The following is a 21,643-nucleotide window of genomic DNA, read 5'->3' on the forward strand; positions in this document are numbered from 1 at the left end:
GGCTATTCAGCAAGTAGAGTCTGCTCCGCCATTCAATTATGGGTAATAAGTTTCACAATCACATTCTCCCCATTACCCTTGATCCTCTTGACAATCAAGAACCTATCTCAATCTTAAATGTACTCCATGATCTGGCCTCCAAAGCCTCTGTGGCAATGAATGCCATCAATTCCCCACTCTCTGGCTGAAGAAGTCTCTCCTTATCTCATTCTAAATAAGGTCTTCCCTTTACTCTAAGGCTGTACCCTCAGGTCCTAATCTCTCCTACCAATGGAAACATCTTCCCAACATCCAGTCTGTCCAGGCCATTCAGTATTCTTATGTCTCAATTAGAACCCCCCTCATCCTTCTCCATAGAGTATAAACCCAGAGTCCTCAAACATTCCTCATGTGTTAAGCTTTTAATTTCTGGGACCATTCTTGTCAACCTCCTCTGAGCATGCTCCAGGGCCAGGACATCCTTCCTGAGATATGGGGCCCAAAACTGTGCACAATACTCCAAATGTGGACTGACTACAGTCTTATAGAGCCTCAGAAGTACATCCTTGATTTTATATTCAATTTGTCTCAACATAAATGCCATCATTGTATTTGCCTTCCTAACTACTAACTCAACCTGAGTTCACCTTGGGAGGATCCTGGATTAGAACTCCCACATCTCTTTGCACTTCAGACTTCTGAATCTTCTCCCCATTTAGAAGATAGTCCATGCCTCTATTCTTCCTATCAAAATGCATGACCTCACACTTTCACACATTGTACTCCATCTGCCACTTCTTTGCCCACAGTCCTAACTTGTCCAAATCCTTCTCCAGCCTTCCCATCTTCTCAAAGCTACCTGTCCCTCTACCGGTCTTTATATTATATGCAAACGTAGCCAGAATATCCTCAGTTCCTTCATCTAGATCGTTAATGTATAACGTGAAAAGTTGTGGTCCCAACTCTGAGCCTTGTGGAACACCACTTGTCACCAGCTGCCATCCTGAGAAAGACCCTTTTATCCCCACTCTGGCTGTCTAACAGAAAACAATCTTTTTCCATGCCAGCACCTTGCCTCTAACACCATTGGCCCTTATCTTACTCAGTAGCCTCCCTACACCACCTTGTCAAAGGCCATCTGAAGTCCAGGTAGATAACATCCATTGGCTCTCTTTGGTCTAATCTGGTCATTACTTCCTCAAAGAATTTTAGCAGGTTTGTCAGGCATGACTTTCCCTTGATGAAACCATGCTGACTTTGCCCTATTTTACCACACACTTCTAAGCATACAGTATAATAGACCATCTCACATGCAATGTTTTTCCAGTCCAGGAGGAAAGACCCTGAACAGAAAATTCTGGCAGAGAGAGAGAAAATACTGGATTAGTGGTGCTGGAAGAGCACAGCAGGTCAGGCAGCATCCAACGAGCAGCGAAATCGACGTTTCGGGCAAAAGCCCTTCATCAGGAGAGAGAAAACTCTAGTGTTTTGCTGCAACAGAGATGTATGCAGCTTCAAAATCCCCAACAAATACTCAAAGCTAAACTGAAACCCTGGTTCTTTGGGAGCCTGACTCCACCCATTCATGCTGCTTTTATTGTTCCAACTTTAAAGAAAACTCCAAAGCCTCACAAGCTGTTTATTTTATCATCTTGGCACCTATTGCTCAAAACTTCTCTCCAAACAGAAAAGGCAAGACAAAATCCACCACTTAAAACCATAGTATCATCACACAAATTTCTTGAAAACACAATGTTTTAGCCTCGACCACTTTCCATGGTCGTGAATTCCACAGGCTCACCACTCTGGGTGAAAAAAATTCTCCTCACTTCGATCCTAAAAGGTTTAGCCCTCATCCTTAAACTATGACCACTAGTTCTGAAACAATTCTGCAATGGAATTAAACAACTCTAAACGACTTAGTTTTTAAACTTCTATATTCTTAAAACATGCTGATGGCGTGAAAGAAAATGTGCACGTGTTAATTAAACACACGCACAAATTCCACGATTGTCTGCCAGTTTGTCAGATGGAGGCTGGGTGTGAAAGACCTGATGCTTGGGGATTTTAGGCTTCAGTGGGTAATTTACATGACTGGACCGTCTACAATAATGCTGTTTCAATCAATAGTAAGGGAACATTAACACTACCCCAGACATTCTCTGCTAACCAACCAGCTGAACACACTTAATTTTAAAACTTTAACCTATTTTTTCTAATCAACCTGCTCAGAGATGTTATTACACACCTCTGGAGCAGGTGGGACTTGAACTCATGCCACCTGGTCAGGAGATAGATACACTTAACTGCAGACTCCCTGTTAATTGCATATTGTATTTCATTGTAAGCATGTGGTGTTTATTAACTGGACATTCATGAGTGCCCTGTCTGAACAGGTTGATCAACATGAGCACAAGCGCTCTATAATGAGAGACAGACTAAAAAACTTTGTTGGCTTAGAAGTGTACACTTCTAAATGCGTAATTTATTTACAAAATTACAAAGCTGTAAAGATTCACTCCAGTTCTAACCTTCACAAGCTGATTTGTTGGAATAGAATACACCAGTGAACAGTGCTACAGGTTTCCATGCTACACAGTTCGACTTGCTCTTTGGTTAAAATACTTAGTGATTGCAAATTACAAAATTCAATGGCTGTTATTAATTAAGTTAAAATTGCTCAGAGTTTAGACAGATATTTATAAATGATAAAAGAAAAACTAAAATTTATAGAATGCTTTGCCCCTGGGAATCCACAGTTGAGATGCGCTTGACAGAAGCAAGTATTTTATCAGTCACTACTGTTGGGGTGATGAGATTAGCAGTATTTGAAACTGCAGCCAAATTTTAAAGTAGCCTGTGGAAATCAATGTAAACAATCTGATTCAGAAGGACTGAATTAGGTGAACCAAACTTTTTTGATTTCTGGCATTATCATTAAGCATATGGAACATGTGGTAGTGCAAAAATATGCAGAATCTACTTTTATGTAAAGTCTGCAAAGATTGGAATTCCTGTGTGGGTTTATAGCTCATGAGCAGGTTGATGCCAGTCTAACTGAAGGATTAAAGAAGTCTTGCATACAATAATCTTACTTTTGTTCAAAATACAGCAAATAGAACATGCCACTTTTAAAATATTTAATGCAAAATATTAATGAACTACAAAAGCCCAAAGCAAAGTATGTATACTTACTCTGAAGAAAAATTCTTCATTCCACTTTGGATCTAAGGTCTGAAAAAAAAAAGGAAGAGCTGCTGTAGATTACTAAATAAATTTAAATTTCACAATAAAACAAAATGACATAATTATACATAATGAGCAATTGTTATATTCCAGTTGGATACCATGCTTACATTTAACAGAAGTCCATTCTGGTGAAATTATGTATAAAGTCATTATTCAGGTTGGGCTGAATTTTTATATACTTTCATTTTATATTAAACAAGCAGAATCACAGATGTTCAGAAAACAAAGAGGTTGGGTTAATTGAAGCAGCAAAGTCTTTCAGTCATTTTAACAGACAAGATCTGATAATGTTATCACAGATGAAAGATTGACCCTGATGTGTTTACAGAGACAGTTATCACTGTAAATGTGGACTTGGGAATGTTTAATGGGGTGAGAAAGAAGCTGTCAGTGATACAGTGCACAAAGATGCAAAGTAGCAAATATGTTAGCGTTTCAAAGAATGAAACTGCACAGACACACTCATTGACAAAGATCAAACCAGTTTCAGTAAAAACGGCCTCTGTTTCATTTAAAAATTGGTAATAATGGTTTCTTGTATGCCTCTGGTAAACAAGGGTGCCGGTTTGACTACTTTTCAGAAATAACAGGCTGGTAGCTGGCCTCAAAAATGTCCAAGGCTGGTCCTCAACATTTCAGTAATTGGTTGAGCTGCATATTCCTTACGATTGTCATACAGTGATCTCTGGGACTTTTAGACTTTTCCACAGGAGATAGATTCCTGCCTCTGTATATTTTGTTCATTTATGCAGTTACAAACTCAGCTGATGAGAATGCTGGACAAGTCAGATCCCAAAGTGAAACCTGACTTCATAGACCATCAGTTTTGCTTTTACAATTTGGTTACCATAGTCATCATCCAACAAAGGTGGACCAAGAAGTGAATAATAAAAAAGAAAAATGAGAAGACAAGAAAGAGACAAAGATAGATTGTAAACATTTCCAAAAGGTAGGTAAAGAGGACAAGCTTGGTAAAAATAAATATGGATGCATTAGAGGCAGATACCAATGAAATTTATATTGAGGGATTGCCAGTTACATTAATCTGTGGAAGACACCAAGAACCATTCCAAAATAACTGGGGACCAATAAATTCAGTGAAAAAGTGAGAAATTTCAAAAAATCAAAAGAAGAGAAAACATAGGAGAAATGAATAGAACCAAGTGGTGACAGATCCCCTAGTCTTGGTTGCCTTCGTCCTAGAGTTTTAAGAGTTAGATACCGAGATAGCAAATTTCTTCAGGTTTCTAGATTAGTTCCCAAGCATTAGAAACATGAGCATAACGTCATTATTTAAGAAAAGAGGTAGAGAGAAAATGGGAAACTAGAAATTAGTAGAACATCGATAATGGGGAAAATGCTAGACTCTATTAGGGATTTTTAAAAGGGCCCCTAGATAGTCAACTAAAGAGAACAAAAGAGATTTATGAAAAGGAAACTACACAGAAAATTTTCTTAAGAGTTTTTTTGAGGATATAAGCAGGAAGATGGATAATGGGAAACCAATCTACGTACTGCACTGAATTTTCAAAAAGCATTTGATAAAGTGCTGCACAAGATGTTAACATACAAAACGAGCACTAAAGGATGTGGATTATATATTAGCCTGGATTTCAAAATAGTTAATGGATTAAAAGAGAGAGAGTAGGAATAAGAGGATACGTTTCAGTTGTATAAATTGGAGTGTCTCACTTTTAGTTCCCAAAGATCTCACTTAGACATAAGTATCCACAGGCCTCTGATTTACAGAATTCTTCAGAGATTCCCTTGTTCAGTGCAATACTGTTATAAGACTTTCTTTTTAGTGCTTCAGTCAACTGCGTATAGTCATATTAAAATTGCAATCTCATGGAGTTTTATACAATAATTTCTGTACAGAAATTCATTCCTATACTTATCTTGGATATTTTGAAATTAAAAAAGGTGAAGAAAGTCTGGATAATATATTACTGACCTTCTTGATTGTCTTGGTTTGAACACTGGTCAGCTCTCCATTTATTGGGTCATACAAAGTCACTTTAGCATATGGATCACTATGCAAAAAGAAAGAGAAAATGCGTTACAATCTCTGTTGACAGTTTAGATAAGAACAGTCATAACTAGTGAAATTATATCATCTGTCCAGACAGCCTCAGATGTACCTGCAACCAGTGACAGCCACAGATGGCAGATCAGCTTTTTGAGAGTGAACTACAGAAAGTAACAGGCCCAGATGAAGTCCCTGGCTGTGCACTCAGATGCTGCGTGGACCAGTTTGCAGGAGTATTTGCAGACATCTTTGACCTCATGCTGGTGCGAGATTCCCACCTGCTTCAATAAGATCTCCATCATCCCAGTGCCAAAAAACAAAAATCAGGCAACGGACTAGAAGACAGAGGGTGGAGGTGGAGGGTTGTTTTCAGACCGGAGGCCTGTGACCAGCAGTGTGCCACAAGGATCAGTGCTGGGTCTACTGCTTTCCATCATTAATATAAGTGATTTTGCATGCAAACGCAGGAGGTATAGTTGATAAGCTTGCAGATGACACCATAATTGGAGGTGTAACGGACAGCGAAGTTCACCTCAGAATACAATGGGATCTTGATCAGATGGGCCAATGGGCTGAGGAATGGCAGATGGAGTTTAATTTAGATAAATGTGAGGTGCTGCGTTTTGGAAAAACAAATCAGAACAGGATTTATACACCTAATGGTAAGTGGGGAATGTTGCTGTACAAAAACACCTAAGAGTACAGGTCCATAGTTCCTTAAAAATGGAGTGCCAGGTATATAGGATAGTGAAGATGGCTTTCCTTTATCGGTCAGAGCATTGAGTATAAGAATTAGGTAGTCATGTTGTGGCTCTACAGGACATTGGTTAGGCCACTTCTTGAATATTGTGTGCAATTCTATCTCCTTTCTATTGAAAGGATGTTGTGAAACTTGAAAGGGTTCAGAAAAGATTTACAAGGACGTTGCCAGGTTGGTGTGTTTGAACTATAGGGAGAGGCTGAATAGGCTAGGGCTATTTTCCCTGGATGTCGGAGGCTGAGGGGTGACCTTAAACAGGTTTATAAATCATAGATAGGGTGAATAGCCAAGGTCTCTTTTCCCAGGGTAGGGGTGTCCAAAACTAGAGGGCATAGATAGAAGGTGCAGTGGAACGGGGAATGGAGGTGGTGCGGAGAGCTGTCTGGATGACAGACACGGGGAAAGCACGTTGTGAGAGAGGTGTCCGAGGTGGATCAAGTGAATTTGAGGGCAGGGTAGAATTGGGAATGAAGTCGATGAACTGCTCCAGTTTAGCCTGGGTGCAGGACGCAGCACCAATGTAGTCATTGATGTAATGACGGAACAACTGGGGCAAAGTGCCTGTGTAGGTACTGGAGAGGGACTGGTTGACATAGCCGACAAAGAGGCAGGTGTAGCTGGGGTCCATCTGAGAGGAAGTGGTGGAGGCAGGTACAGTTACAATTACAACTACAACATTTAAAAGGCATCTGGATCGGTACGTGAATAGCAAGGGTTTAGAGGGATATGGGCTAAGTGCTGGCAAATGGGACTAGATTAACTTAGGATATCTGGTCAGCATGGATGAGTTGGACCGAAGGGTCTGTTTCCATGCTGTACTCTATGATCTTAATGACTGCTGCTCATTGGCTCTGACATCCATTATGAAGTCCTTTGAGCGGTTAGTAACAACACACATCAACTCCAGCCTTCCAGATTGCATTGATTCACTATAAATTTGCTTATCACTACAATAAGTCCATAGCTGACACCATCTCACAGACCATACACTCAACTACACAGCACTGAAACAGATCCTTCAGCCTTACTCATCCGTATTGACCAGATAGCTTAAACTGATCTCGTGCCATTTGTCAGCATTTGGCTCATATCCGTTCCTATTCATGTATCCATCTAGATGCCTTTTACATGTTGGAATTGTAATTGTACCTGCCTCCACTACTTCCTCTGGCAGCTTGTTACATCCACGCACCACCCTCTGAAAATGTTGTCCCTCATATCCCTTTTAAATCTTTCCCCTCTCAACCTAATATCTATGCCTTCTAGTTTTGGACTCTCTACCCTCAGGAAAAGATCTTGGCTATTCATCTGATCTATATCCCTCATGATTTTATAAATCTCTATGAGGTCACCCCTCAGCCTCCGATGCTCCAGGGAAAACAGCCCCAGCCTATTCAGCCTTTTCCTATAGCTCAAGCCCTCCAACCTTGGCAGCATTCTAGTAAACCTTTTCTGAACACTTTCAAGTTTCACAACATCCTTCCGATAGGAGGGAGACCAGAATTGCACACAATATTCAAAAAGTGGCCTAACCAATGTCCTGTACAACGGCTTCATGACAACCCAACTCCAATACTCAATGCACTGACAAATGATACCTGGAACAATCTGACACTCATCGCTGGAACATCGGGATAACAAGGACACCTACATCAGACTTCTATTTATTGACTTTAGCTTCACCTTCAACACCATAATTCCAACAAAACTCATCTCCAAACACCAAGATCTAGGACTCTGCTCTCCCCTCTGGAGCTATTTTAACTCTATTTACAAATTTGCTGATAATACCAGCATAGTGGTTAGGAAATCAAAAAACAATGAGACAGAGTATGGGAAAGAGAGAGACAACTTAGTGGTGTGGAGTAAAGACAACATCCCCCTCAATGTCTGCAAAACAAAGCAGCTGGTCATCAACTTCAGGAAGAGGAATGGAGGGCACACACCTTTCTGTATCAATGGTGCTAAGGTTGAGATGGTTGAAAATTGCTGTGCCCAAGATTGCAAGAGATTATAGAACATAGCCCAATCCATCATGAAACCCAGCCTTTCTTCCATTGACTCTGTCTACACTTCCGCTGCCTCGGCAAAGCAGCCAACATTATCAAAGATCCCTCCCAGCCCAGCTATATTCACTTCCCCCCCTCTATTGGGCAGAAAATACTAAAGATTTTAAAACACGTACCACCAAATTTAAGAACAGCTTCTTACCCACTGTTTTCGTACTTATGAACAGACCTCTCATAATAGAGTTAATCTCCCTGCATCTTTTCTGGAACTGTAACACTATATTCTGCATTCTGTTCCAGAACCCTGATATGCTTATGTATGATTTGTCTGATTAGCATGCAATACAATACTTTTCACTGTATCTCGGTACATTTAACAATAATAAATCACATCAAATTTCTGCCAGATTTTCAAAGGTAATTGCCAGATTTTCAAAGGTAATTTCTGTTAAATTTTCAGAAGACAGACATCCTGTTGGACCATTGGTACAGATAAGGATGTTTTCTCCTCCCAATTCAGATTCTTCCTTTTCAATAAAGGCAACACACATTGGGATGGTGCAGATAATAAACTCACTTACACTGTTAAATGATTATACATGAAACAAGAACAGAACTTCATAAAACAACCCCTGAAAATGTCTGTTCTCTAATAACAAAAAAAAACTGTTGCATTTGATTGAACAGGTTACATAATAATTTGCAGCTTGACTAATCTCTAACAGATTGATATTACTTTTAAGTGGAAGAAGTAAATCCATATCTTGACTGAAGGCAGCATTTGGCACGCTTGCCTTCATTGGCCAGAGTATTGAGTGTAGGCTTTGAGATGCCATGTGGTGGCTGCACCATACATTGGTGAGGCCACTTTATAATATTGTATACAATTCCAGTGCCCTGCCACAGGAAGGATGTTGTTAAACTTGAAAGAATTCAGAAAAGATTTACCAGGATATTGCTGGGACTGGAGGGTTTGAGCTGTAGGGAAGAAATTGGATCGGCTGGGACCATTATCCCTAAAAGAGTCAGAAGCTGAGGGGTGACCTTCTAAAATCACAAGGGGCATAGTTAAGGTGAATAGCCAAGGTCTTTTTCCAAGGGTAGGCGAGTCCAGAACCAGACGGCACAAGTTTAAGTTGAGAGGGGAAAGATTTAAAAAGGGACCTGAGGGACAACTTTTCACAGAAGGTGGTGCGTGCATGGAGCAAGCTGCCAATGGAAGTGGTAGAGACAGGTACATTTAAAACATCTAAAAGATATTTGGATGGGTACATGAATAGGAAAGGTTTAGAGGAATTTAAGGCAAACGCAGGCAATTTAGGATATCTGGTCAGCAACAACAAGATGGACCAGAGGGTCTGTATCTGTGCTGTAAGACGCTTGTGACAACACTGCTCCTTTAATAAGGTTATGTTGTCCTTGGATTTTTTTTTCCCAGAGGGGACGTAAAGGCAGAGGTTCTGACATGTCTAGGTTTATCTACTTGAAGAATCTTTTAAGTGTTTTTAAAGAAACAGTTGTACAATGAGAAGGCGAGTGGCCAGTTCTCCCAGCTCAGCTTTTGTCTGGTTTGTTTTGGTTTTAGCAGTCTGGCTATTCAAAGCTGTGGCCAACGAAACAGCTCCATGCTGATTTCCACCCTCGCCCAACACCCCCTCGCTGCATTTGATTTTTAACCTTTTTTTGCCAAGGTGTTGTTTTTGGGATGCTGCAACAGCGTCGTTAAATCGCATTTTGTGTTGATTGGGTTTTCAAATAGTTACATTAGTCTAAACATGGTTTTCTTTTGTTCACGTATAAATAAATTCTGTTCTGTTTAAAACAAAGTGATTAGGCCAGTTGCATCACTCCTGGAATATCCACTCTATACCTGCTTAAAACAACTAGAAAAGAACTTAGGGTCTGGGCTACCTTCTCGAAATGTTTTCAGCGTGTCCAGCCTGGTCCATAATACTGTATGATTCTAGAGTTGACATCTGTCCAGTTAGTAAGTCTTACTTAACTACAACAGGCACTTAACTATACCTCATACTGTTTTTTCCAAAAAATGTATGATAAATTTGATCTGTCCTAAAATGCCTCACATTCAGGATCAAGCACCACCAAGTACAGGAGCATAAGTCTCTTGTATTTTCCTTTATTTCCTCTTTTTCTTTAGAAAATCAGAATGCAAGGGCTCAGCCTTGCCACAAGATCAGCACATGCTTTCCTTAAAGTAAAAAGAGAAAAGAGTAACACCAGCCAGTGAAACAACAGTTCCCTAATGAGGACTGAATTACACCCAAAACAAATTGACTGTGTAAATCAGGCAGTTTAGAAATCCATCCTCGATTAAAAAAAAAGGAATACCAGTTAACAAAACCGGCTTTCGGAACCAGCCAGTTTAGGAATCAGGTTGTCCCAAAAAAAAAAGCAGTTGAAACAGCAGCAATAACACACCGACTATAGCCCAACCAGCACAGAGTCAGTCTCCTAAACCGAAGAGATTACAAATCTCCAATAAGCCTCTTGTATTCTGAAATGTAGTAAATTACCATTAATTGAAGAACTACTTCTAATGGATCAGCATGATTTCTTTCTCCTCAGATAAGCCAATCTGATAATTTCTTGTATAAGACCTGTATTGAGCCAAATAGCTAAATTCAAGATTTGTTGAGTAGTTTAGCATTGTGGGTCCAAACACACATGTGGGACAGACCCAGTCTGCCAAACTCCAATGCCAGTCAAGAGGAATCCTTTGTCTCTCTAGTTTGGCTGAGATTAGATTCCCACTCATAGAAGAGAAAAGGTGTGAGCGCAACCCACACCATATAACTTTAACAAAGCCACATTTATAAAGATCTTAATAGTAATAGTAGGTAGGATGATATCAAATCCAGTGATAACAGCAGCAATCTAACAGCATCATCCTCTCTGAAGGCAACATCAAGATCCTAATCATTCAAAACTAGCTTGAAGTTGTTACTTATATGTCTGACACCATCTTCTTGAAACAACTGTTCCAATTGGAAGTCTGTCATGGCTGGAGATGCCCAGAAAATGCATTACAGATGTCCTCAAGGAATTCCTGAAGAAGTCAAACATATCTTCTGGCTAATACACCAGATGGCCTCCTTCTTTAGAGACCGCAATTTCCCTTCCCACGTGGTTAAAGATGCCCTCCAACGCATCTAGTCTACATCCCGCACATCCGCCCTCAGACCCCACCCCTCCAACCGGTGCTCAACTTCCACCCTACCAACCTTCGCATAAACCAAATCATCCACCGACATTTCCGCCACCTCCAAATAGACCCCACTACCAGGGATATATTTCCCTCCCCACCCCTTTCCGCAAAGACTGTTCCCTCCGCAATACCTGGTCAGGTCCACGCCCCCAAACAACCCACCCTCCAATCCTGGCACTTTCCCCTGCCACCGCAGGAACTGTAAAACCTGTGCCCACACCTCCTCCCTCACCTCTAACCAAGGCCCTAAAAGGAGCCTTCCACATCCATCAAAGTTTTACTTGCACATCCACTAATATCATTTATTGTATCCATTGCTCCCGACGCGGTCTCCTCTACATTGGGGAGACTGGGCGCCTCCTAGCAGAGCGCTTTAGGGAACATCTCCGGGACACCCGCACCAATCAACCACACCGCCCCTGGCCCAACATTTCAACTCCCCCTCCCACTCTGCCGAGGACATGGAGGTCCTGGGCCTCCTTCACCGCTGCTCCCTCACCACCAGACGCCTGGAGGAAGAACGCCTCATCTTCTGCCTCGGAACACTTCAACCCCAGGGCATCAATGTGGACTTCAACAGTTTCCTCATTTCCCCTTCCCCAACCTCAGCCTAGTTCTAAACTTCCAGCTCAGTTACTGTCCCCATAACTTGTCTGGACTTGTCCTACCTGCCTATCTTCTTTTCCACCTACCCACTCCACCCTCACCGATCACCTTCATCCCCTCCCCTACTCACCCATTGTACTCCATGCTACTTTCTCCCCACCCCCACCCTCCTCTAGCTTATCTCTCCACGCTTCAGGCTCACTGCCTTTATTCCTGATGAAGGGCTTTTGCCCGAAACGTCAATTTCGAAGTTACTTGGATGCTGCCTGAACTGCTGTGCTCTTCCAGCACTACTAATCTGGTTTCCAGCATCTGCAGTCATTGTTTTTACCTTTTGTCTCTGGCATACAACTAACCAACTTGGAGAAAGTCCAATCAGAAACCATATCGAGTCACATAACTGGGACCAGGTAGGATCAAAGCGGAGGACTCAAATCTGTAAAACATCAAATCTACTCACTCCACCAAGCATCACCTGCCTTGCATACATTGGTATTATCAGGCATCTCATGACCCAAAGTGAACAATTCTCAATTCCACAGGACTGCCTAAAGCCTAGAAATCTCATAACAATCCTCCAGGATTTTGATAGTTATTTAATTTAACAGCTCTGCACCCCATAATCTGATTTAGGCCTACATTCTTGCCATACCTCAGACAGTAGCTTAAATTAGCAAACAGAATATTTCCCCAACAATGGATTAACTTATTACAGCTATTTCAACTGAATACAATTAAAACTTTTTTTTTGACAAACACAAAAAACACAAAAATCAACTTGACCCATAGTCAGGAAGTTTTGGCAAAGCGGTAATGTCACTGGACTATCATTTGAAAGGCTAATGCTATAGGCACATGGGTTTAAAACACCATAACAGTTGCTGGAATCTGGAAATGAAAACTAGCCTCAATGAATGGTGACCAGAAATCTATTAATTGTAAAGACCTATCTGATTCACTAATGTTGCAATTCTGACCTATTCACTTTTAAATCAAGGACAAGCAGCAAAATGTTGATCTTCCCAGTAACAACCATATTCCATGAAATAATAATAAAAAAGCTAGTCATCTGACTGATTAGAAATTTGGATACAATTCTCACAATTGTAACATGTTATACAGTTTGGTGGTGCCGGTGTTGGACTATAACCTGGTGTTGTGAGATTTTAAACATGTTACAAGGTAAATTGGAAATCTGGTGAATGGTCAAAGAAACCACACAGCGCCATCTGCAGGTCACAGATCAAGCCATCTTCACCAAACAACACACATCCCTCTCTATACCTTGGACTTAATGATCCATCTGGCAGCAAATTATAATTGATTATAAGTGATGATCACTTTAAAATTATCCTGGTGAAAACAAAGTTGTACTTTTCAAACTTACTTGAAATGCACCCTAAATGTATTGAATTGGAGAAGGAAATTTGATTTTCATAATAGTATAATTGGGTGTAACCTAATTAAGCAGTCCCTCATAACAGAAATTGCTGAAGAAACTCAGCAGGTCTGGCAGCATCAATGGAGAAAAAAACAAAATTAACACTTTGGGTCCAGTGATCCTTCTTCAGAGGTAGACAGTTGCGAAGAAAAAGGTGGTATTTATGCTGAAGACAGAGGCTGGGATGTAAAGGAATTAATAATAGGTGGAGATGAAGCCTAGAGGGAGTGACAGACAGTTAGGCAAACAAAAGGGATGGATAGTTGTAAGACAGGCAGACGGAAGAGCTGCTAATTGTGACTATAATTATGGGAAAGGGGGCTGGCTGTGCTGAAAGTAGCCCATGTCATCTCAGGGACTTGGGTGTGGGGATGTGTTCAGGACATGGAAGGTGGTGGTCAGATTCTAAAATTATTGAACTTGCAATTGAGTCCTGAACACTGCAGAGACACCAAACAGAAATGAGGTGCTGTTCTTCCAGTTTAAACTGAGCCTCGATGGAGCACTGCACCAGGCCTGAAACATAGATGTTAGCAAGGGAACACAGTGCTGTGTTGAAGTGGCAGACAACTGGAAGCGTAGGGTTATTTTTGCAAATGGAAGACATGTGTTCTCTAAAGTATTTACCCAGTCTGCATTTCACCTCCCCAATGTAGAGAAGACCGCATTCTGAATAGCGAATTCAGTAGACTAGATTGAATCAAGTACAGGTATACTGCGGTTTCACCAGGAAGGTGTCTCTGGGACCTTGAATAGTGAGGAGGGAGGAAGTAAATGAGCAGGTGATTCTGCGATTGCACTGGGAGGTGGTGTGGGAAAGTGTTCAGTGTGGAACAGGGTGCCCAGAGTGAACAATCCCTCTGGAAGGCTGACAGGGAAGGGAATGTGTGTCTACTGGCAGCTAATGATCCTAAATCATGGACCTGAAACATTGACTGAAACATTCCACAGAGTCTCCAGAAATTTCTGTTTTTCTTTCAGATTTGCAGCATTCTCAATTCTTTGCTTACTTTAGACAGTCCCTCAGTTCTGCAATTATCATGTTGTAAGTTTGATGGAATATCAAGCACAAAAGGAATCAATCATCACAAATGCAGCCCACTTGAAGGGCCTAAAAACAAGAACCACTGCATGAAGGGCTAAACAAAAATGCCAAAGTGCTGGCTATTACACAGCAACTGGAGATCCAACACAGACATCATTCAGCAGCACTTAAGGTGCAAGAGGTTAGTCTTAAGTGTCTTTAGTCTCTGTAATCTTCAGAAATCATGATTTCTCAAAGACTCTACACTGAGAATGTGCAACATGGCGCACATATAACAAGTTGCTTAAAATACACCATGAAGTTGTGCTCTGAAAGCAGCTTAATAAATCAGAGATATCTTGGATATCACTAAGACAATTAAGTAGATTGTACAGAAATGTATTTTGATACAAATACATCACAATGCCATACAATGTACTGGAATGATACATGGGTTTCATGACTTTGTATAAATGACTACTCCCTATACCCTGTATAGAGAGACAGTGGCATATTGGTAATGGGACTGGAGAGTAATCCAGAAACACAAGGCCTGGAAACATAGGTTCAAATCCAATCACAGCAACTAATGAAACTGGAATTCAATTAATTCATTAATAAATCCAGAACTGAAAACTAACCCCATTAAATATGAAGTTGAAGCTAGCATTGATTATTGTAAAAGCTGACCTGGTTCACTAGTGTCCCGTCTGCTCGTCATGTGATTCCAGACCTATAGCAGTGTGTCAACTCAACTGCAAGCCTCTATTCAAGAACAATAAAAGGAACCCACATCAAATGCTGATTTTGCCAGTGACACTCTCAGCCCTAAAAAGATACACAGACTCTGTAGCAAGATTGTCATAATATGTTGGTGCTACTGGTTGGAGACAGAATCATTTCATTTGTTGCAGGTGTAATAAGTCAATAGGAATGGTAACATAATTAGCCTGCTGGAACAGTAATTCATGGACTAAGTTTGATGCGACAGACAGGATTTCAAATCCCATTACGGCAGCTATGAAATTGACATTGTTACTTTGAACAGCTAGCCCAGGTGACCAAAGGAACAGGCCAAGATGAAATAAAGAAAATTAGGAAAAGGAGACTAAAAATTAGAGAAGTCATAGCAGTTTTCCTTAAAGAGAGAGGAAATTTGATGGATGAATTCAGAATCCAGGAACAGTCTGGATAGACCAGGAGCAGAGAAACTATTCCCTTCGACAGGAGGGTAGAGAACCAGAGGACATTGATTTAAGAGTGAGTGGATCAAACTTGACATGAAGAAATATTGTTCTTTCCTTTGAAAAGATGCAGTACATTATTAGAGTCTGTAATGCATTGCCTAAGTGTGGTGGAGGCTGACTCAATACTGGTATTCAAAAGAGAATTGGATAGATATCTGAAGGGGAATAAAAAAAAAGTTGCATGGCTACAAGGAGAAAGGGGACTAGTGGAGTTGCTTTTGCAAATAGCCCACAGTGATCAGCTGGTTATCTAGTCTCTTTCCCTGTGTAATCATTCTTTATCCTATAAATAGGAATAGACCATACTGCATCAAGAGTCTGATCTACCATTCAATAAGGTTATAGCTGACCTTCTATCTCTACTCCACCCCCTACTCAAACCCTTGATTCTTAGTCACCAGGGAGAAAAATTGAGGACTGCAGATCCTGGAGATCAGAATCAAAGAATGCAGTGCCGGAAAAATGCAGCCAGTCAGGCAGCATCTGAGGAGGAGAGTCAACATTTCAAGCATAAGTTCTTTATCAGTGAAGGGGAAGCAGCCCAAGGGGATGGAGAGATAAATGGAGAGGGTGGGGCTGGGGGATAGGTAGCTGGCAATGCAATAGATAGATGGAGGCGGGGTGAAGGTGATAGGTCAGAAAGAAGGGTAGAGTGGATAGGTGGGAAGGAAGATGGATAGCTAGGACAGTTCAAGATGGTGGTGCCGAGTTGGAAGGTTGGATCTGGGATAAAGTTGTGGGGGGGGGGAAGCGCGGGGAAAGAGGGTGAAATCTAGCATGGGACCCTCCAACAACGTGGGATCAAAGGTTGAAGACGAGGCATTCTTCCTCCAGGCATCGGGTGGCTACAGTTTGGGAGTAGAGGCGGCCCAGGACTAGTGTCTCCTTGGCACAGTGGGAGAGGGAGTTGAAGTGTTCAGCCACAGGGCAGTGGGGTTGTTTAGTGCATGATGTGTCCCAGAGACATTCTCCGAAACATTCCACAAGTTGGCGTCCTGTCTTCCCAATGTCGAGGAAACCACATCGAGTGCAACAGACACAGTAGCTGACAAGTGTAAATACAGGTAAATCTCTGTTGGATGTGGAAGGATCCTTTGGGGACTTGGATGGAGGTGTAGGCAGGGGAAAATACCAGGAGTGGAGGGTGGGAGGGGCATGGATCTAACAATGAATTTGCAGAGGGAATGGTCTCTATGGAAGAGAGACACGGAGAGACGGAGAGACCAGGAGGGAAATATATCCCTGGTGGTGGGGTCTGTTTGCGAGTGGCGGAAATGGTAGCGAATGATGCATTGTATCCGGAGGTTGATGGAGTGAAAGGTGAGGACCAGGGGGGTTCTGTCCTTGTTGCGATTGGAGAGGTGGGATTTAAGAGTGGAGGTGCGGGAAGTGGAGGAGATGTGCTGCAGGGCATCGTCGACCACATGGGAGGGGAAATTGCATTCCTTGAAGGAGGTCATCTGGAATGTTCAAATGGTCCTCCTTGGAGTAGATGAGGTGGTGGTAAAGGAATTGGGAATAAGGGATATCGTTTTTACAGAAGGTAGGGTAGGAGGTGGTGTAGTACAGCAGCTGTGGGAGTCAGTAGGTTTGAAGTAGATGCCCATGTGGAGTTGGTCCCCAGAAGTGGAGATGGAGAGATTCAGGAAGGAGAGGGACATGTCCAAGATGGTCCAGGTGAACTTGAGGTTGGGGTGGAAGATGTCCGTGAAAGGTGATGAACTGTTCAACCTCCTCGTGGGAGTACAAGGTGGTACCCATACAGCAAACGACGTAGCAGAGGAAAAGGTGGCGAACGGTGCCAGTGCAGCTGAGGAAGATGGACGTTCCACGTACCCAAAAAGAGGCAGGCATAGCTGGGGCCCATGCAGGTGCCCATGGCGACCCCTCTGGTCTGGAGGAATTGGGAGGATTCGAACAAGAAAACTCTAGCCACCCGATGCCTGGAGGAAGAATGTCTCATATTCCGCCTTGGGACCTCCAACCATATGAGATCATAGTGGATTTCACCAGTTTTCCCATTTCCCATCCCCCGCCCCCACAGACCTTATCCCAGATCCAACCTTCCAATGCGGCAATGCCCTCTTGAATTGTCCTACCTGCCCATCTCTCTTCCCATCTATCCACTCCACCCTCCTCTCTGATCTATCACCTTCAATAACCTATCGCATTCCCAGGTACCCCCTCCCATTTACCCCTCAGCCCTATACTCGAAACTTCCACTCTCCTGCTCCTCAGATGCTGTGCTTTTCCAACACCACACTCTGACTTCTTAGTCAGCTGGCTTATTTATGCCTGCTGGAAGTGACATAACTTCTATACAAGGACCCATTCTCTGCAAACAAAATAATATGTTCAAGCTTTGCACTTTTATCTACTTATGTGGAAACTTGGGGCATTGGCTAATGCATTGTAAGGAAAATCCAATCAGCATCAACTTCCCAATCAGCACCCCTCTTCTCCTGAGATAAAACTCAGTTGGAATTCAGAACTCTTGCATTTGTCCCAATGAGGACAAAATGACAAACTTCAGCAACAGCTCTCTCTGTCCAGCAAGATTTGAACAGTGTTCAAACCAGTAAAAAAAATGGAACGGAAGGAGTCCAGAAGTCTGAGAGTCACTCTGTCAGAGGAAGTAGAAAATCACAGTGATTGGAAAACAAGGTTGTAAATGATAAAAGTCGAGGGGTTGACAGATCAGGAAGCAATGTTGGCCAAAGATAGTGATGTTTAACATTACTGTTTTCCTTCCTCCAACTTACAAGCAAAGAAAGAACAACGTAAAGCTTTAGAGAAGAACTGGTATGGTAAGACGTAGGAACAGAAATAGGCTATTCAACCCAACAAGTCTGCTTTGTCAGACTGATCTGATATTTAGAGAAAGTGAGGACGTAGCGAGTTTTGAGAAGATTTGTAGCTCAGCTTGAGGTTCTGGATGTAGGTTTGCTCGCTGAGCTGGAAAGCTCATTTCCAGACATTTCGTCACACTACTAGGTAACATCTTCAGTGAGCCTCCGGATGAAGCACTACCGATGATCCCTGCTTTCTATTTATATGTTTGGGTTTCTCGGGGTTGGTAATGTCATTTCCTGTGGTGATGTCATTTCCTGTTCTTTTTCTCAGGGGGTGGTAAATCGGGTCCAAGTCAATGTGTTTGTTGACAGAGTTCCGGTTGGAATGCCATGCTTCTAGGAATTCTAGTCTCTGTTTGACTTGTCCTAGGACTTTCCAAGTCCTTGACTTGTGTTGTCCAAGTCGAAGTAGTGTCCTTCCTCATCTGTATGTAAGGATATTAGTGAGAGAGGGTCATGTCGTTTTGTGGCTAGTTGATGTTCATATATCCTTTTGGCTAGCTTTCTGCCTGTTTGTCCAATGTAGTGTTTGTTACAGTCCTTGCATGGTATTTTGTAAGTGACGTTTTTTTGAATACATACTTTTATTGAAGGAAATTTTTTTGTACATTTTTTACAAACTTACAAAATAACACAAATGTAAACACTAATATACCATTAAATATTCAACAGATAATAACAACACAACAGACACAAGGAAACAAACACGGACCTAAGAACTAATCTAACCTACAAATAACCAAAGCATATAATAGACTATGTTACATTATTAAAAAAAGAGATAACATACTAAGTAAATAATGAAGTATATGCTCAGAGTGAATTAGCATAAAGACATAAAAACGTATATATTCATACGGGATTACTACCTCCGGGGGCCCCCGGACCAGCCAGAACCGCTACCACAACTAGATAAAAGCCCTGGACAATATGGCAGAAATATCTATATCGATATAGTTCAGGAAGGGCTGCCATATTCAGAATAGTTCAGTTTTTTGGTGCACCATATTTGTAAGGAAGTCAAGGGGAATACATTCCATGATTAACCTGTGCCAATTCGAAAGTCCTGGAGGGCCCTCAGCTAGCCAATTCACGAAGATATTTTTCCTCGCACAAAAGGAGAAAATGGAAAATAATTTCCTCCCGTGCACATCCAGGAAAGGCAGGTTTGGAAAGCCCAGGAGAAGAGATACTGAATCTATGCCAATTTCCGCTCCCAAAGATTTCTGCCAGCGCATTTGCTACTCTGGTCCAGTATTTACGGATCTTATGACATGTCCATAAGCAGTGCGAGAGTGGCCACTTCTATTTTACATTTAGGACACATTGGCAAAATTTAGGGCAGGAACATCTCCAATCGTTCCGGTGCTACATGGAGTATCTTTAGTTGGCTTGTGTTCTATTACAAAACGGAGATCTTTCTGGCATTTTCCCAGATGTCATCCCACATTTCGAAAGGGATTTCCAACCCCAATTTCTGATTCCATGTTTTAAACAACTGTTCCATGTCTTTCAATACTTTGTTCTGTAATGAGTGATAAAGAGTGCTGACTGAGGGTGGACCCATTGGCCATAATACTCTCTTTCCCTATCCGATTTATATCAGCTATCCAATAAGGTGTTCTTCTTCTGTATATAATCTCGAATTTGGAAATATCAAAAAAGGTCTCCATTAGGTAGTTCAAATTTCTGGTGTAGCTGTTCAAAAGAAATCACCACCTCCCTATCGAACAGATTCCCTAAGCAAGAAATACCCCTGGACCTCCAGGTTTTAAATGTGGCGTCTGTGTGCCCCGGTTGAAAATCCCATGCTCCCACTATAGGAGTACAAGGAGAGATTTTTTGTGAATTACCCTTGTCTTGCTGCATTATCTTCCAAGCTTTAATTCTATTTAATACAGTAGGGTTTTTACAATGGTCCATAATGACTTTCATCTTATCTAAAAATAAGAGATTGATGAGGGGACACTTCGCTTGAGAAGCCTCAATGTCCAGCCAGATTGATTGTGGGTCACACGAAACCCAGTTGGCTATGTAGCTTAATAGAGAACTCAGCTGATGCTTACTAAAGTCTGGAAAATCCAGTCCTCCCCTTGCTTGTGGGAGCTGCAGCTTCTTTAATTTAATAAGGGGCCACCTATGATTCCAAATAAGACATTAGTTTTGCTTGTTGTCTGTATAGGGTCTTTCAAGTTCATTAGCTGCTAATTTAGTGGGTTGGTGGGTTTGTGGGCTATGATGCCAAGAGGTCTGAGTAGTCTGGCAGTCATTTCTGAGATGTCTTTGACGTAAGGGAGAGTGGCTAAGGTTTCTGATCGTGTTTCATCTGCTTGTTTGGGTTTGTTGCTGAGAAATCTGCTGACTGTGTTCATTTGGTACCCATTCTTTTTGAATATGCTGTACAGGTGACTTTCCTCTGCTCTGCTTAGTTCCTTTGTGCTGCAGTGTGTGGTGGCTCGTTGAAACAATGTTCTGAAGCAGCTTCGTTTGTGGGTGTTGGGGTGATTGCTTCTGTAGTTCAATATTTGGTCCTTATATGTTGTTTTCCTGTAGATGCTGGTTTGAAGTTCCCCATTGGCTGTTTGCTCTACTGTGACATCTAGGAATGGCAGTTTGTTGTTGTTTTCTGATTGCTTCTGCAGTTCAATATTTGGTCCACATATATTGTTTTCCTGTAGACACTGGTCTGCAGATATTCGAAAAGGACAGCAGTTCAGGCAGCATCTGAGCAGGAAAATTGATTATTCGGGCAAAAGCCCTTCATAAGAATGGAGCATTCCTGATGAAGGGCTTTTGCCCGAAACGTCGATTTTCCTGCTCTTCAGATGCTGCCTGACCTGCTGTGCTTTTCCAGCACCACTCTAATCTAAAAACTCTGGTTTCCAGCATCTACAGACCTCACCTTTGCTTAGATTTGCAGATTTTCCTCAATTCCATGTTCCTACCTTTTCTCCATAAGCCTTGATCCATTTACTGCTTTAAAGTGTCTACCTCAGCCTTGAATATATTTAACAAGCCAGCCTCAATAGCCATCTGCAGTGAAGAATTCCACAGAAACACTACCCTCAGAGAAGAAATTTCTCATCATGTTTTAATGGGAGATCCATTATTCTGATATTATGCCCTCTGATCCTAGACACTCCCAAAATGGGGAAAACAATCTTTCTGCATCTACCCTGCCAAGCCTTCTAAGAATCCTGCATGTTTCAGTAAGGTCTTCT

General features: G+C 41.8%; 1 protein-coding gene across 2 annotated transcripts in view; it reads right to left on the minus strand.

Annotated features, from left to right (window-relative positions):
• Positions 1-21,643, minus strand: part of nedd4a (NEDD4 E3 ubiquitin protein ligase a) — a 160,235-nt gene that overhangs the window by 121,008 nt on the left and 17,584 nt on the right. For both annotated transcript variants that reach the window (XM_072564986.1, XM_072564985.1), the window contains exons 3-4: positions 5,183-5,261; positions 3,175-3,213 (exon numbers count right to left, since the gene is read on the minus strand). In XM_072564986.1, coding sequence (XP_072421087.1) covers positions 3,175-3,213; positions 5,183-5,261 — 118 coding nt within the window. The remainder of the gene's footprint in view (positions 1-3,174; positions 3,214-5,182; positions 5,262-21,643) is intronic.

This window comes from Chiloscyllium punctatum, chromosome 48 (genome assembly GCF_047496795.1).
Source record: "Chiloscyllium punctatum isolate Juve2018m chromosome 48, sChiPun1.3, whole genome shotgun sequence".
In the NCBI taxonomy this organism is placed as follows: Eukaryota; Metazoa; Chordata; class Chondrichthyes; order Orectolobiformes; family Hemiscylliidae; genus Chiloscyllium; species Chiloscyllium punctatum.